This window comes from Heliconius melpomene, chromosome 11 (genome assembly GCF_056956725.1).
Source record: "Heliconius melpomene rosina isolate 202511_hmr_F chromosome 11, ASM5695672v1, whole genome shotgun sequence".
Lineage (NCBI taxonomy): Eukaryota > Metazoa > Arthropoda > Insecta > Lepidoptera > Nymphalidae > Heliconius > Heliconius melpomene.
In genome coordinates, this window is record NC_140399.1 from 9,047,362 (window position 1) to 9,063,481 (window position 16,120).

The 16,120-nt window shown below is 30.6% G+C and overlaps 1 protein-coding gene across 1 annotated transcript; it reads right to left on the reverse strand.

Moving 5' to 3' along the window:
• On the reverse strand, positions 1-14,805 carry Hen1 (Hen1 methyltransferase). Its single transcript, XM_085193349.1, has 24 exons — positions 14,398-14,805; positions 14,134-14,304; positions 13,774-14,033; positions 13,302-13,474; positions 12,918-13,008; positions 12,324-12,560; positions 11,694-11,958; positions 11,185-11,351; positions 10,928-11,048; positions 9,662-9,725; positions 9,147-9,407; positions 8,267-8,330; positions 8,137-8,180; positions 7,619-7,705; positions 7,045-7,529; positions 6,686-6,965; positions 5,477-6,363; positions 5,382-5,404; positions 3,776-5,273; positions 3,318-3,443; positions 3,125-3,244; positions 2,527-2,718; positions 2,174-2,273; positions 1-1,722 (listed from the first exon to the last, which is right to left on the reverse strand). The coding sequence occupies exons 1-24, from the start codon at positions 14,656-14,658 to the stop codon at positions 1,598-1,600; spliced, it is 6,102 nt and encodes a 2,033-aa protein (XP_085049475.1). The 5' UTR covers positions 14,659-14,805; the 3' UTR covers positions 1-1,597.
• Between the last annotated feature and the right edge of the window lie 1,315 nt (positions 14,806-16,120).

The window sequence follows — 16,120 nt, forward strand, 5'->3', positions numbered from 1 at the left end:
GATGACTGAATGGTATTAGAGTTGCAGAGTGCGTCCTGCTTTAGTGTTCGTGATGCCCTCTTAAATACATACGCATACGTTAAGACGTGTAAATATTGTAATATATAACGCGGCCGATGTGTAGAGGTCGTATGTGAAAATGTCTAGTGATATGAACTAGTTGATATTAATGTTAGCTAGGTAATCTCGTCCCCAACTGTCCTTGAATTTAAGTTGGGTGTTTCACTGCCTTAAAATAATAAAAAAAGTTTGGTGTAATAGGAAGGTACCCTAACTAATATAGATAAGGGCATTTCAATATTCTTATACGTTTTTTATCATTCGATAATACGTCGCTGTTGTCGAATAATCGATTTGTCTTTCGATTTTCTATAGGTATGTATGTTCATATACGTCTAAGGTTTGTTTCATTCATGTTATTCGCATATTACAGTTTACTTATAACAATCACTTTTTCTTACTGCATTATAATAATTACACTTTAATATGAATTTGTTAAATCGTTTTATTGTAAAAAAAATTGTTATCAATTGCTGTTTTAACTCATTTCGTTTTTGAGATAAAGCTAAATGAGCTAGGTCACTGCGACAAACACGTAGACCTATCTAAGTGAAAATAACTGAAAAACTTTATTCTTTTAATGCCAAATAGGCCAAAGTAAACAAATTAGAATAAGATAAAAAATAATATTTAATAGTTTGTTCGGTTCGATTGCTTATGGTATTCGCAATATATTGGAAATTTTAGCGAGACGGTTCCATTCAATTTGTACTGGCCTGTATAATGTGATATAATATAATGTAACAGATAGACCGACTAAGTTAATGCATACGTTCGTTCGCAAGTTGTCATAAGAGCTCGCGGCGTTAAACCGCAGTGGGGTTCCCCATGATACTTGTAGGTAACCAGTAAGAGAAGCCTTCAGCTTACGCGAACCGTTAGTCCGTTAGTCCGTTCTGAAAGCGAAGTGAGTTAAGCCTGGTGTCGGGACATTACGCCTGCCTTGTATCTGTGTAAACGCTTTACCAAGGTTTAACTTTTGTATTAAATCGGTAATAATAACTGTAAATCTAGCATAGAAAGTTCATCGGCAACGAGAGTGCACCATAGAAATGTTTTTTTGGTAAGAGCCAACTTTCCAGAATAGTGCATACTATTGATATTGTATTAATAAAGAACCAAAATTTAAAAATTAGTCGATAAGTAATTTATTATCCTAAAAACTAAATACTATACGCATGTTTTCACTATACCTACTGGTAAAATGGTTATGTACAATACGAAAGAGCTACTGTTTTATATATGAATTCTTGCTCGCGTGTAAAATTTTGCAGAACGGATCATATTATAAGATTGTACAATATGAATAAATGCAAAAAAGACATTTCCTCGATAATCTATGATATTTTATTTCACTTAAAAACAAATTATTTTTCAGATACATCCCATATCCTTTCTGAGAGTCTCGTTCTGGCTGTTTATAAAAAAATAAAAATAAAAAAAAAGCAAAATTCACCAATAATTTAATACAATTTGCATACAGTCACTATACAATTTAAACGAAACAAAAACTTTATATAAAATAATTAATTATCAATCAATCCGAGTCGATGTCGATAGCATCCGTGCACATAGAACTGACGTCGCCGTCAACACTACTTGTTCCTCGGGGCGGGTTATTTTGGTTCTCTACACGATTAGCCATATCACGTCCATTTGGCACTATAACATTTAAAAAAAACAAAATATTAGGACAAAAATTATATAAAATTACTAAATTTAATTTTCAGATTTAAAATATTCAGGCAATTTTAAATTGCTGAAAAACATATTAAAAAAACAATAAAATTAAATCCTTATTTGAAGCTATCGAAATTGCTTTTAAACTATTGAGCTCACGTGGCTCTGTTCAAATATAGATAAAAAAAGAAAAGTTCTGAAAAAATTAAATTGCTATATTAAATGTTGTTACCAATAGATTTAGTTTATTTTTATATTACCCATTTATCTATACATATTCAAAACAGTAAAATAATTTCACTTTCACATATTCCCGTGGGGAACGGAGTGTTAAGGTTATACTAGGTTTCCTCTACCTACCCTGCTGTGTGCGGGAAACAGCGTGAAGCTGATATAATTTAAATTTAAATTTTTAAAATAATTTCCCACATACTGTTATTTTGATCTGTACCATCAGTATCATCAGATGTGCTTATTGCCAAAGCGTTCAGGGGTGCGTATGCAGCTACAGCTGATAGGTCGATTAGTATAGCCTAAAAATATAGTTAGGTTATTAATGTTTAGGTAGGTAATCAGGTAAAACGTAAGTAATTATGGCAGACTTTCAATACAGGAAAATAAAGCATAAAAATATATAAATTTCACAATTTAACAGAAAATGATTCATGAAATTGAAAAATCTATACTAAATTTAGTATCAGTTATATCTTTACTTTTCTCACATTTTGATTATAATTATAAAAAATCGATTAGGTACTAAAATTTCAGTTTTACTCAATCTAATACCTCGTTTTCTGGTCCAGACGACGCAGTGGAACTTAAGGAAGTTCCTCTACCAGAGCTATCTTGAGAGTTATCGCTGTGGATACCCTTACCATCGCCCGCACCAGATGTTGCCCCTACGCCTGGCTCGAGCAAATTACCATTAGCGTCCAGTACTTCTCCTAATTGCTCATCTAGTGCATCTGATTCTTCATTCTGTTTTTAAATATTATCATTTGTTATCGTAAAACTGTATTATAGTGGCTAAGATCAAATTCGAGATCTATTTAAAGATAGTAAGTCATAGTTTAGAACTCTGTCTAATACACGTTAATATCTCAAAAAAAACCTAAAAAGACTAAAATTCAAATCCACCCAAAGAAACTAAATAATGTAAATAAGTTTTATTTATCATTTCCCATAATTGATAAAATATAACAGAGCCAAAGTGTATCGCTAGCTCAATGGTTCACGATGAAGTTGATTGAGAATATTGAGATGATTCATAAAAAAATTATAGTGGATACAAGGTTTTCTGCGCCAACCTATACCTACCGATGTGTAAAGATATGCAAAGAAAAAATATACGAGTATTTTAATAATATAACAAAAATGTTCTTACCGATTGTTGTTGACTCATCGCATCAAATAGCCAATTAGGTACATAGGTGTCATCGTCAAAGAAACATGACTCGTAAGTATCAGACGAACGACCGGACGCAAATAATAATTCTTCTGACGCCTATACAAATATATATATACAATATTGATTTAAAAAAAACGAATTGGTTTTAGTAATAATAAAAAAAAAATACCGTAAGTCTCGCTGAGGTAAGTGCAAGGCTGCCAATTTCGGAATCGGTCAAGTTTACATTATCGCTAAGTAATGTCTCTGCATTTATTGAGAATCCGCTAAGTGTCGCTAAAAATCCACTCGCAAGCTATAATGAAAATAAAATATTAATTTGTACTTTCTGTAAAATATTTTTTTTCTTTATCGTGTTTACTATCGTTAACTGTTAAACAGTTTATATTTCTGTAGTGGCGCAAAAGCGTGTGATTCGGTTCCTACTCAAGGAAATGAAATATACAGTGTTTTAATTTTTTTCTCTCCGCAAGCTTTTCCGTGTCAAGGAAAAGGGTAGCATTGAGTTTCGTCACTCAAAACGCAACGCCTCCAGATTTCAGCGGAAAGTGGAGAGCGGAGTCTCTTATCACCAGGCTTCTTCTGCCTACTTCGTGCGGGGTACGGCGTGAAGTTAAAAAAACTTACTGAGTTTTTATTTTCTTCTTTTGACTCAATAACCTCTTGTACTGAGTTTGCGGTTAACAAAGGATCTGCTTGTGACAATAAAGTATCAAGTTCGTTATCTGCTAAATAATAATCTGAAATTTTTGAATTAGACGTGGAAGCGACAGACATATAGGAAACCGAGTCCAACTCCAGGATAGGTGTTTTTATCCCGGTGTAGCTCCAAGGAGATTGATTTTGATTGATGTCATCAGAAGTATCCACAGCCTCCAATTCGCTTTCTAATATACTATCTTCGTTAGTTACAACCGTTTTTATGCTTGCAGGTGATAAACTGTTATTAAAACTTCTATCTGGTTCATCTTTATTTAAAATAACTGTATCAGAATTAGAAATAAGACTATCTTTCGAATTATTTTCCGTTAACTGTATTTTTTCTTGAAGTAACTTTCTAATGACTGACATTATGCTACTCGTATTATCATGAATTGATTGTTTGGGTGTTTCAGTATAATCGTTTTGAGAAGAATTTTCTTTATTTTTCTCATTATTTATCTCATTATTAAGGGGTAAATTGTCAAGCGATATTAATTCATCTACACTGTCATTTGCGTCCGATGTAGAGTTGCTGAGGTTTTCACTTTCAACATTAATATTATCTTTTAATAATATGTCTTTAGAATTGCAGCAATCAATTGTGTTCGAATCCTTTTCATTACTGTTCCGAGTATTCAAGGGCGTGAAAGATTTTTTTAATGGTCTTTTAGAAAATTTCGTAGACGAAGATTTAATTGAAACGTGTTCATTATTTTGCATAACTACATTCTTAGTTTTGCCTTTAAATATACTTTTACTTATTTTTGTGATTTTGTTCGCCTTAGTCATTATATTTTTTGACGATTGTGGAATATTTTCTTTGTTACTATGAGCCTTTGGTGTTAAGTCCAACTGTGGTTTTTTATTAAATTTGTAATGTGTTTGATATTTGTATTTTGAAGAAGTGAATTCTGATTTTAAGCCAGAATTACTTTGTTCTAATTTATTATTTTTATGATTAATTACGATTCTATTTTGCACTATAGGACGCACTGTTGCTATACTATTCGGTGATGAACAAGTAGAACTGTTCTGTGATTGTGGACTGCATTCGTATTGTAATACAGTATCTGTTTCAGATGACAAAATCAATTCTTTATCAACACTGGGCTCTACATCAACACCATTCTGAAACACTACATAGTCAACATGATGTTGCACATCATCTTGAACTTTTAATAAATTATTAGCGATATCTTGGCGCTCAGTTTTATCATTCATATTTTTCATTTTGTTATCTATGTCAGTTTTTACTTTTGCATTGTTTATCTCTATATTCATATTTTGTATTTTTCTTCTCAAATATCGTGGTAAGTAATTTTTTAATTTTTCTTTGTAAACTTCAACATCATTTTTGGCGATAATATTGTACTTTGTTGTTTTTTTATTTGCAAAAGATTTGGTACTTTTTGTTTTACGTGTCCTGTAAAATATAGTATTTTAAAATACACATTTATAAATACTAAATTTATTTATTATTTTATGATAATTCAGAGTATTTCAATGAATCAATAACTGTATAATATCTTACCTTACAGTTATTTTCGAAACAACCTAGAAAATGTTTAAGTATTAATATTTAATTTAAGTATAAAATATTTTAAATCAAATATAACCATAGCGTACCCTTGTTACGGTTTTATCAACTCGCACCGTGGTTGATATTTTGTGAATAGATTTTTTTTTCTGGTTACCAGTATTTAAAATCTTATGTACATTATTATTTATTACGTTATTCTTAAATTTCGGGAGTGATTTTTGAGGAAAACGGCTATTTTTATTTGCTATCGAGTTATTGACTGTCGTTTTATCTTTCGTGTGAATTATTTTATTTTTCGAAATCATTCTCTTTTTTGTCTTAGCAATTTCATTAGATTGTTTTTTAGCGATACCTTTTTTCCATTCACCTTGATAAATGACATCTTCAGAAACCATTTTGTCTTTGAAACTGTGGACGTGAACACCGCCATTTACTAATTCCCGCGTTATTATTTTCGTCTTCCTTAATTTCGATAGGGTATTATCTATGTAATTTCGACCTTGAGATACACTGGTATTTATTGATGAACAACCAAGCAAAGATTTTTGTAGACTACCTACACTGTCACAAAATTCGGAGACAGAATCATCATTTTTTGGTAAAATTTGCTTTAATACTTTTGTTTCAATTGTTGCGTTTTTGTCATCTATAAGATTTTCTGGCGGTTTTTCTGATTGAAGTCCCATTTTATCATGAAAATTGACATCTGAATCCTTAATTTTTATCCCTATATCTCTTGATGTATGAAAATAATTGTCAACGTTTTCCGTACACATGCCAAACTCGCAAGTTTTTTTACGGGTAAATACATTATCATATGAATCATCAATTCTAATTCCATTATTAAATAATTTTGGTGTTTTCATTAAAGAAGCTACAGGTGATAAAGCACAAGTTAAATTAAGATCAGGGCCACATTGAACATCAGCACTTAAATTACGAACACCTTTTGATGTGCTCGGTTGATTTATGTCTAAAAAATTATTATAGATTTTATATACAATCTATTGAAATAAAATTAGAGATTAATAATAAGTATCAAATGCTTATTAACTATTTGGGGTATAATTTGATGAATAAATATGATCTGTAACGAGTCTAGTTGCAGAACTACAAAAGAAGATTCAACAAATTTGAACGATAAACAGATGAGCTTCCTGGCCGTTTAATGTTTTCGCCCATTATTGTATTACATAATAATTACGCACCCGATAAATAAAACTAAGTGTATATCCAAGGCGTATTGTAATAATATTTTACATATTGAGAATCAACTAATATGTTTAATTTTTTACCCAAAATAAATATAGTTTCGACGCTGTCGTGTTTTGTTATATTAATCACTGTTTCTGAAGCCGTTTCATTATTTACATCATAGCTAACTTCCGGATCAGTACCCATATTGCGGCGTAAAGTTATAGTTTCTTCGTCGCTTTCTGTAACTATAGATATAAACAAACAGTCTTCATTATTAGATACATTATTAATAGCAGTGTTATTTAAAACATTTCGATTATTTTCCTTGAGGTCTTCCTTTACTTCCATATTACATAAATTGACTAAGCTGTCAGGAATCTGCAATTTAAAGACAAAAAAAAAATTATCTCAACGTATAAAACTTTATAACGAAAAAATCTGTTTATATAAATCGTACCGGCTTCGATAATTTTGATTGTAACTTTATATATTTTTTTGTATTTATTCTTTTATTTCCATCTTCGACATTTACACCTTTTTTAAACTTAGCAATATTTCTTAACGAGGTTTTGCTGGTAATTCTCTTATTGTGCTTATATTTGTTTGTCTTAATTGAAAAATTGCTGTTCTCATTTCTATTGATTCCTTTACCTTGAAGAATTGTTTCTTCAATAGCCATACTATTAATATTGCTTTCAATTACTTTTATTTCATCAGAATAATCTATATATACTTGTGGTATTATGCTTATAGGACTATCTGTTTCAGGTAATATATTATAATTTGCAATAATTTTCATATCGTTATTTTGTAAAGTTTTTTCTGATTGTGGATTCTCTGAATTTCTAATATTCAACGTTTCATCCGTTTGATAAATTATATCAATAGCATTTGATTTTTCTAGTAAATCATGATCATTGTTATTAATGTCAAGTTCTTGTTCTAAAATAATATTAATAAAATAAAATAATTATGGATACGTTAGATAAATACAAGAATTTCCTTAAAAAAATACATATATAAAAATATACCATTAATTTCGACACTGGTAAGGCTATCATTGTCAAATTCCATGTTCCACGTATCAATGTCTTGATAGTCTTGTAGCTCCACTTGATCTAGAGATATTTTATTATAATAAAAGTATAATATCACATATTTAAAACAAAATGAGTTCTATTTATGCTACGTTCACAAAACAGTTGATTAAATTTATATCAATTCTCAAAAATCTTTATTTACCATTAACATAAACACACTCGGGGCCAATCATGGCGCAAGGGCACAAAGTGTGACTGTAAAACCGACTGGTTGTGGGTTCGATCCCTTCTCGACACGTGAAATATTTATTTAAATGTATATTTCCATTTCTTCGCTCTGGTGTCGAGGCAAAGCACGGCGTTGAGTTGTGCCACTCAACACGCAATGTCTCCAGATTGCGGCAGAAAATAGGGAACGGAGTGTCTTAACACTAGGTTCCCTCTGCCTACCCTGCTGTGTACGAAATACTGCATGAAGCTGATTTATTTTTATTTTTATAAACACATACCTAACGGTGAGATGACATGTTGATACTTATCCATTATATCATTCCTGTTAAAATAACAAGGTGTATTATATTCGAAGTTCGAAGTGTAGGTATTTAGAACAAATACGTGGAACTGAAGCGAAATACTTACAGCGGAGTATCGGTGATTTGTTCTTGATCATCAATATCGTTTTCATATTTTTCTTCTTCTTTATCTAAAAAATATATTTTCCTATAGAAAAAGGTCTTATTTTTATTTGTATACAGTTCCATGCAGTATCAGTAAGCAGAGACAAGAGAGAGAGCACCTAGGATTCCGACACTTCGTTCTCCGCTTTCAGCTTGAATTGGAAACATTGTGAGCGACACCGAAATTTGCCTCATCAGAGCCAGAAAATAGAAATCATTATTTTTCTCAAGTAGGAATCAAACTCACGTCCTCATCGCCCCTTTTATTGTTAGTCAAAGCTAATATGATAATCTATTTTAATTATTTGAAACACAAAAGAACAAATTCAAACATTCTTACAAGTCATAGTTGAAAGTGATCTATTCCAAGATATGTAGTTTTACTTTCCTGTAACTGGACTTTTAGTTAGCAGAGATTACCTTAGTTATAGAAATAAGTAGACATTTTATGACAAATTTTCTATTAAAAAATAATTGGATGTACATATTTCAAATAGGTATCAAGCAATTCATAAGCTCTTCCCTGAAGGATAATGAAACCTATAGCGTGCAGACGAAACAGGGACAAGACAGATAGAGGAAGCTTAGAAACCTATTGTTGGGATATTCTGTTTCTATTGACACTTCTGTTCCCCACTTTCCGCCGAATTCTCCAGGCATTGATAGTTTAGTAGCGGAGCTCAACGCTGCGCTTTGCCTCCTTAGAAGAGCGAGAAAATGAAAATATTAAGCATTTAATTTCGCTTGTGCCCTCTGCGCCGCGACTTCTTCTTCTTCTCTCCTACTCGTATACTTTACTAAAATATTATAGAAAAACTTGAAATTTCAATAAATACACTCACTATATTCAATAGCTTTTAAAGCAAAGTTCTCAAAATACAGTCGTCTCCTTCTCTCTATAGCTTTCTCTGTAAGAGAGAGCAGATCGAACAACTTGTGCTGTAACCAGCTCATCGGCGGCGGCCTGAGTTGCCCTTTGGTCGCGTAAAGCGCGAGCTTCATTAAGCGACATACAATACGATCAAGCTCCGTTGTAATACTATCATCGGTTATGGATCTAAGTCTATGTATTTTCTGATCGAGGACACGATGAAGACACCGTCCTGAAAATTCTATTAGTAAATTGAAAACTCTGAAATTGGCTTAGTTAAATTACCTTCCAAGGGGAAAATTAAATTTTTAAGCTTAATAAGTAAGTCTAATTCGGTTATTTTTACGACAAACTGTTAGCAGAGATAATTTGTATTAACGTGAGCCAGTGAAATGTTATGTTTCAAATATTTTCAGTTATCATCATCAGTTATTTAAAAACAGTACGTATAGATGTTTGAGGCAGAAATATCATGTTAAAACTAACCGTAAGAATCCAGCTCAACCGTGCTACAATTTGAAACTGAGGAACGTACCACTGTTGATCCCCACTGTAATGGAAATACTGTATGTTACAACAGTAGAAAATAAAATGTCTTAAGTAAAGTAGTATCCTGTTTGCTTTTAATAATAAGCTTTTATTATATACATTTTGTTAATCTAATAATGTTGTAAAATATTACTTATACTAATGAATAGAAGCCAGTTTATAAAAAGTTATATAACCTGTACTTAAATTAAATAAATATTTTCCAATTTTACCCCAATTTTGAAAGGTTATATTAGAAAAAAAACTCCTAAATATGATGACTCATTCATTTATTACATGTTGGTTTTTACACAAATGTTTTTTAAACATATTTTTATTCAAAAACTGTCAATCTCGAACAAAGACAACACAGATAATGTAAATAAAATATTAGGGCCATTCTGGTCACTTTTTTAAATAAACAAATGACTGTTTTAAAACTTTTTTACTTATATAATAAAACTCAACTCAATTAAAACTTACAATTATTTGAATTAATAACTAAATTATAAAAAAATAATATAAACATAAGTAACAGATATATGTAGTACAAACTAGGAATTACGTAGAAAATAAAAAGCAACTACCAATGTTGCATATACAAATAACAATGTATGTTTGACATCACTAAATAAAATCGAATTATGAACCTAGTTTTTCTACTGAGAAAATTACTTATTATACAACTTTGGGTATATCAGTCTTTATACACAATTATATATACTTAAAAATCTAAATATAGTATCAGTTTTAATATGAAATCTATAAGTGAAAGTGTAAATTGAATTTAACGTCGTAAGAATTATGGTAATAATACTAAAAGTACCAAGTAAAAAAAAAATATGTTCATTGTAAGCTACATTTCTTTTTATTTTACTAAAACATTTCATCACGACAAACATAGATAATAGAATTTTGTTATTTTTAAATTAGTACGAAAAAATCTACACTATTCACTTAAGTGAACATCTCTATTTCATCAACATTTCAATAAAACATTGCATATAAATACTACTTTTACAATTTTTTTTTTTGACAATCCAATTTATTTTGACATTATAATTAGTATAACTGGATACAAAGAAGCAATCAATCTGGATCAATTTAAATTTATATATGGAAATATATAAGTGTGTATGTCTATGTTTTCGTGAAAAAAATTTGCTCTATGTGAACCAAAAATAATAAAATAAACTAAAAAGCAAATTCAAAATGACTGTTTACATCAGACAAGTTGTCTATCTCCTGCCACTCCTCGTGCACTTCTGATACATTATCTATGGCGAGACGAGAATAAATCAATACATCGTCGACTATCTCATAACCATTCCATTCTAATATGTCCCTGGAAAGAAATTTATTCTTAGGTTCACGCTGTATAACTATATAATATAGAAGAGTAGACTGAGATAGATATATGTAGAATTAATAAATATATAATTCCATGTAAGTAATATTTGATTGTATATTTCAATACTTACTTTACTTTTTCAGTGTCAGTTGTAATATGTTCAACTACTTCCATTAGATGTTCTATAGGTATTTCCAGCTTATGTGAGTCAATGTAAAATTCATTATTTTCGCTGTCTACTAGTCTGCTTATTTCTTCGGATATTGTATCTAAAATACGGCACTCCTCTGATTTAACCTGAAAGAAAATGAAAAGCACATTTCAAAATTATATAACTACTGAAAATAAAAAAATCTATATATGGACACTAAAAGGACACGCTTTGATTCGTAACAAGAGCGAAAAGCGTGAAAATAATATATACTACATGCCCTCGAGTGCGAACGTGCCCCGTTCCGTCAACACATTTATGCTCCTAAGTCACGACAGCCTCATCAAGCATAATTGCTTATGTAAAATGATCATTTTAATTCCATTTTTTGAACAATTGTAATGTTGCCGGGGGTCAGCAAGCGGGGCGCATCGGGGATGGAATACCTCACTAAAATTTATTATATAGATATCTAGTATAAAAAATACCTCAAATGGATAATTATATTCTCTTATAATTTTATAATATTGGTTCCAATATGGCGCATTCTCTCCCCAATTTATATTATACCATACATGTTCATTTTGTAATTCTTTATTTCTGTAATCTCTATTAAAATTTAGCATTTTTGTCAAATGCCTAATTTCATCTACAACTTCTCGCGTATGTGCAAAGGCATCCATTTTGTTTTTAGCTAATAAATTTTGAGTAGCCTTAGAAAATTTCTTGACTTGTAGTGTTGTACAATTTAATCTAGAAAAAATATATATCAATAAACATCATATTTATATAATTTTAATATAATAATATAACATTATTGCTATTCAGTTAAAAACAAGTAACAATAATTACTTTATATCCTAGTGTATTTACACTAAATGAACCTAATTACTTTTACAATACAAAGCAACAACAATGGTATAATGTAGAAATTACACAAAAAAAATGAAAATACTATGAAACAAAAAAACAAAAGAAAGTGGGGAACGGAAGTGTCTTAACGGGAAGGAGTGTCTTTCTCTAGGTTCCCAGGTTCTACCAGGTACCACCCTGCATTGAAATTTAAAAATATATATATATATACAAATACATATTGTTTTTATTATATTTCATCACACCTGCTTGCAACATCTTCTATCATATATACTCTATTTAATCTTTTTCTTCTTGGTATCAAAACACTATGTAAAGTTTCTTCATCAAACATTAGGAAATTCTTTCCAAATTCAAAATCCATATTACATTGTAACATTTTATCTTTATATTCCATAGTTTCCAAAGAAAAAGAGGGAGATGTGAGTATTACAGTCATATAAGACTGTTGCTTCAATATGAGTTGTGTATAAGATTCCACACTAGTAATGAGATATGTTTTTATGTATATGTATATAATTATACTTATATCAATTTTATTAACAAGTTTTACATTTCGTAGGCAAAATTGTGTCAAAGTAACCACCAAGTGTAGGGAATAATACTAAATTGAATCATAAATAGAAATATTTGAATAAATTGAAATATCACCATAAAAATACAAATTATGACTTACAGCTAAAACTAATGCTTATGCTATTCCAAAAAATGCAAATTACAATTTTTAAAAATCCCTTATGTATACTAAAAGCAATATATTATAGTTCCCTTAAATTCTATTGATAAATAAACGAATTTGTTTAGTTAATATTATTAATAATAGCAAAAAGTAAGCTTACCTATTTTCAATGCAAAGCATATTATTATCACCAATAGTATGTGGACTTTCCCAACCTTCAAAATTCATTAAATTAACTCCACTTGGCTGTTCTGAAAAATGATATACCAGACTTATAGAATACAGGTTCAGTGAATTTTGACCTGTTTTAGTGTAAACACGCATGCACAATGTGGTGAACTTAATACTAGGTTCCCTCTGCCTACCCTGCTGTGTGAGGGGTACAGCATGAAGCTAAAAAAAAAATAACTAAAGAATGGATTGGATGGATAGATTGGTGTGTTGAATGGCAGAACTCAATTCCACAATTTGTCTAACAGAAAGGTGAATTGAAAACAATTGATTTACTGCATACATTTTACAAACAATAACAAAATAAACTTACTTGCAACTAAAGCCAAACTATTTAAATTGAGGTCTGGTTGTTTTTGGTATTCCTTAGCAACAAATAGAGCAAGTTGGCTACAACAACCCAAGTGGATAGTACCAGCAGGTCCAGGGCCAATACCTTTATATGTGACAGTGTATTGTGGGTACCGAGTAACTATGTTACTAGCCCTGAAAAAAAAAAATGTGGCCCATAGTATATCTCACATTTAGCCGGGCAGACACTTTTTGAATAATTTTTGACCAATTTTTAAGACTTTACATGCTAAATGGCAAAACTCAATGCCACACTGTGTTGTCAGAGCCAGAAAATTTAAGGAATTCATATCCCTGTGTGAATTGATCCCATAACTGATGCATATACAGTCTATATGCTGTGTCAGATGATGCACAACACCTTCGACATATATAGCCTCTCATTATTTAGATTAAAAACTAAATGTGTGTAATGTACTAATAGTATTTTTTACCAATCATTAAATTGTTCTCTACTCCATTCAAAGAAATGATCCAATTTCCTAAGACCATTATTTTCTAATGATTTAAATAAAACATTGAAATCTCCATTTGGTGTTGTAATAACAGCTATTCTAGGTTTTATAAAACCAAATATAGTGTGAACAATTCTTTCTAAGTCATGTGGAAGCATATGTTCTATCATTTCAATGGCTACTACTGCATCACATCCTATTAGTCTATAGTCTGGATCAGCCGCATTCCCCTGAAATAGCTGAAATAAATGTAAATAAGTACTACAATAATAATAGTTTTTAAATGATATGACAAAATGGATACTCAAATATTAAAAGTAACTTCAGAATTGTGCTTACTGTAACTTGTAAAGGATTTTCCCGCTTTATTACATACTGGTCACATCCAAGTAGATCTGATGAGCAACGCAGTGGTATTGTTTCAAGATCAACACCAAGAATATGTTTAACACCTGGTATATCTTTTAGGTATTTTATAAAACTCATGTCATTGTATCCAAAATCTACAACCTAAAACGAGAAGTACAAGTTAATACGATAAAATTAATTTTAAGCATAAAAAAATACAGTAATTATAAATATTATTTCCAGTTGGATACAGACCTTTTCAAATTCGCCACACCATCGTTCGTCCATAAGACAGTCTGTAACCGCTGCATATCTTTGTGCGTACACTGGTGGATAAAACACAACGCCTTTCTCATCATCATAGTCTGCATAAACATGGTCTTCGGAATCAACATCGCTGATATCTTCATCTTTAAATTTAAAAGTTAATCTTTTGAAGTATGGTCTAAGAAAACGCTCTATCACAGTTAAAAGGGATTCTCGAAAGAATATCAACGTCTGTAATGCAATTATCATTATTCTGGATAGAGCAGGACATTTAAATGTAAAGATTATCTTCCAAGAAAAGCCGACGACGATATCATGATGCTCGCATGTTTATTGTAGCAGAATATTTTTGTTTTCTTTCTGTCAATTGTCAATTGCCAGACTGGTAGGAAAAAAAAACTGTCATTGTGACAGTAGTATTAGTACAGATTACAAATATTTAATCGACAATATAAATAAAGGTATGAATGTGGCAACTGACAATTTTTTCTATTAAACTCAGCATGAAAGGAATCATTTAGCTAAAGTTATAAATACAAAACTTATCTTTCTGGCAATTGAAATCTAAAGTTATATTTTAGTCGGCAGAATCTGACTTTCAGATCATTGTCTCTATTGATTCTCATCTAATTAGATAGATACCTATACATAAGTTAACAGACAAAGCTAAGTATGTCATGTTATAAAATTCACTACAAGTTACTAGTCTCTTTAAAATTTACGCTTAAAAGACAAAGATAATTCATAAACACAAAACAATTAATTATTTAATTAAATCAGCTTCACGTTTCATCCCATCCCGCTCACAGCAGGGTAGATAGAGTTAACCTAGTGTTAAAACACTTTGTTCCTCACTTTCTGCCGAATATGCCACTGCGCCACGAAGGCCTCAGAAAAATATATTTTTTTTATATTTAAGAATTAAAACAGGGTACATAATATAAATGGCTGCTACTGACATTGAGGCGGCGAGGCGGTGCTGAGTCACCTAATATGACTAACTTCACTTCGCTAGCAGCTATACATATTGAAAACCGCCGGTGGTCCATATTGTACGACTAATCCATATTTAGGGAACCTACTCTACATGTGTACTCAGTAACGACGAACACGTTAACAAACACATAGAAATAGACCTAAATCTAAAAAGTCTCAAATAAAAAGGTTTACATACATATTGTACCAATCTGCTAATAAAAGCTGTAGTATGCTAGTAAAATAAATTAGCATATTATATTTAATAATCAGTTTCACGGAGGGAACATAGTGCTAAGACACTCCGTTTCCCATTTTTTATACATATTTGCAATATTTTATAGCCCTTACGTAAGAATACGACACCCCTAATTATGGATATATATCCATCTTAATTCCAATATGTCGACATTTGCATATTTCAAATTAAGATTCATAAATTCATATTTAAAATTATAAATTCAAATTATGTAATATAGAACTGAAATTTTATTAATTATTATTATCTAATACTTTTTTTAAATTAAACGTACATGATAATGTACGTTTATAGCAACAGAGAAGTGAATGTAAGCATTCCAGACGGAATAAAAAAAAATAACTTCATATCCGCATTCGTCTACTGGAAAAAGCATTACTGACATTGAATGCGTATATTTTTTTTTACTTGAAGACTTCACTTATAATGTGATTTATTTATTTCGCTTTAACAGTTATTACTAATAATAAAATTTAA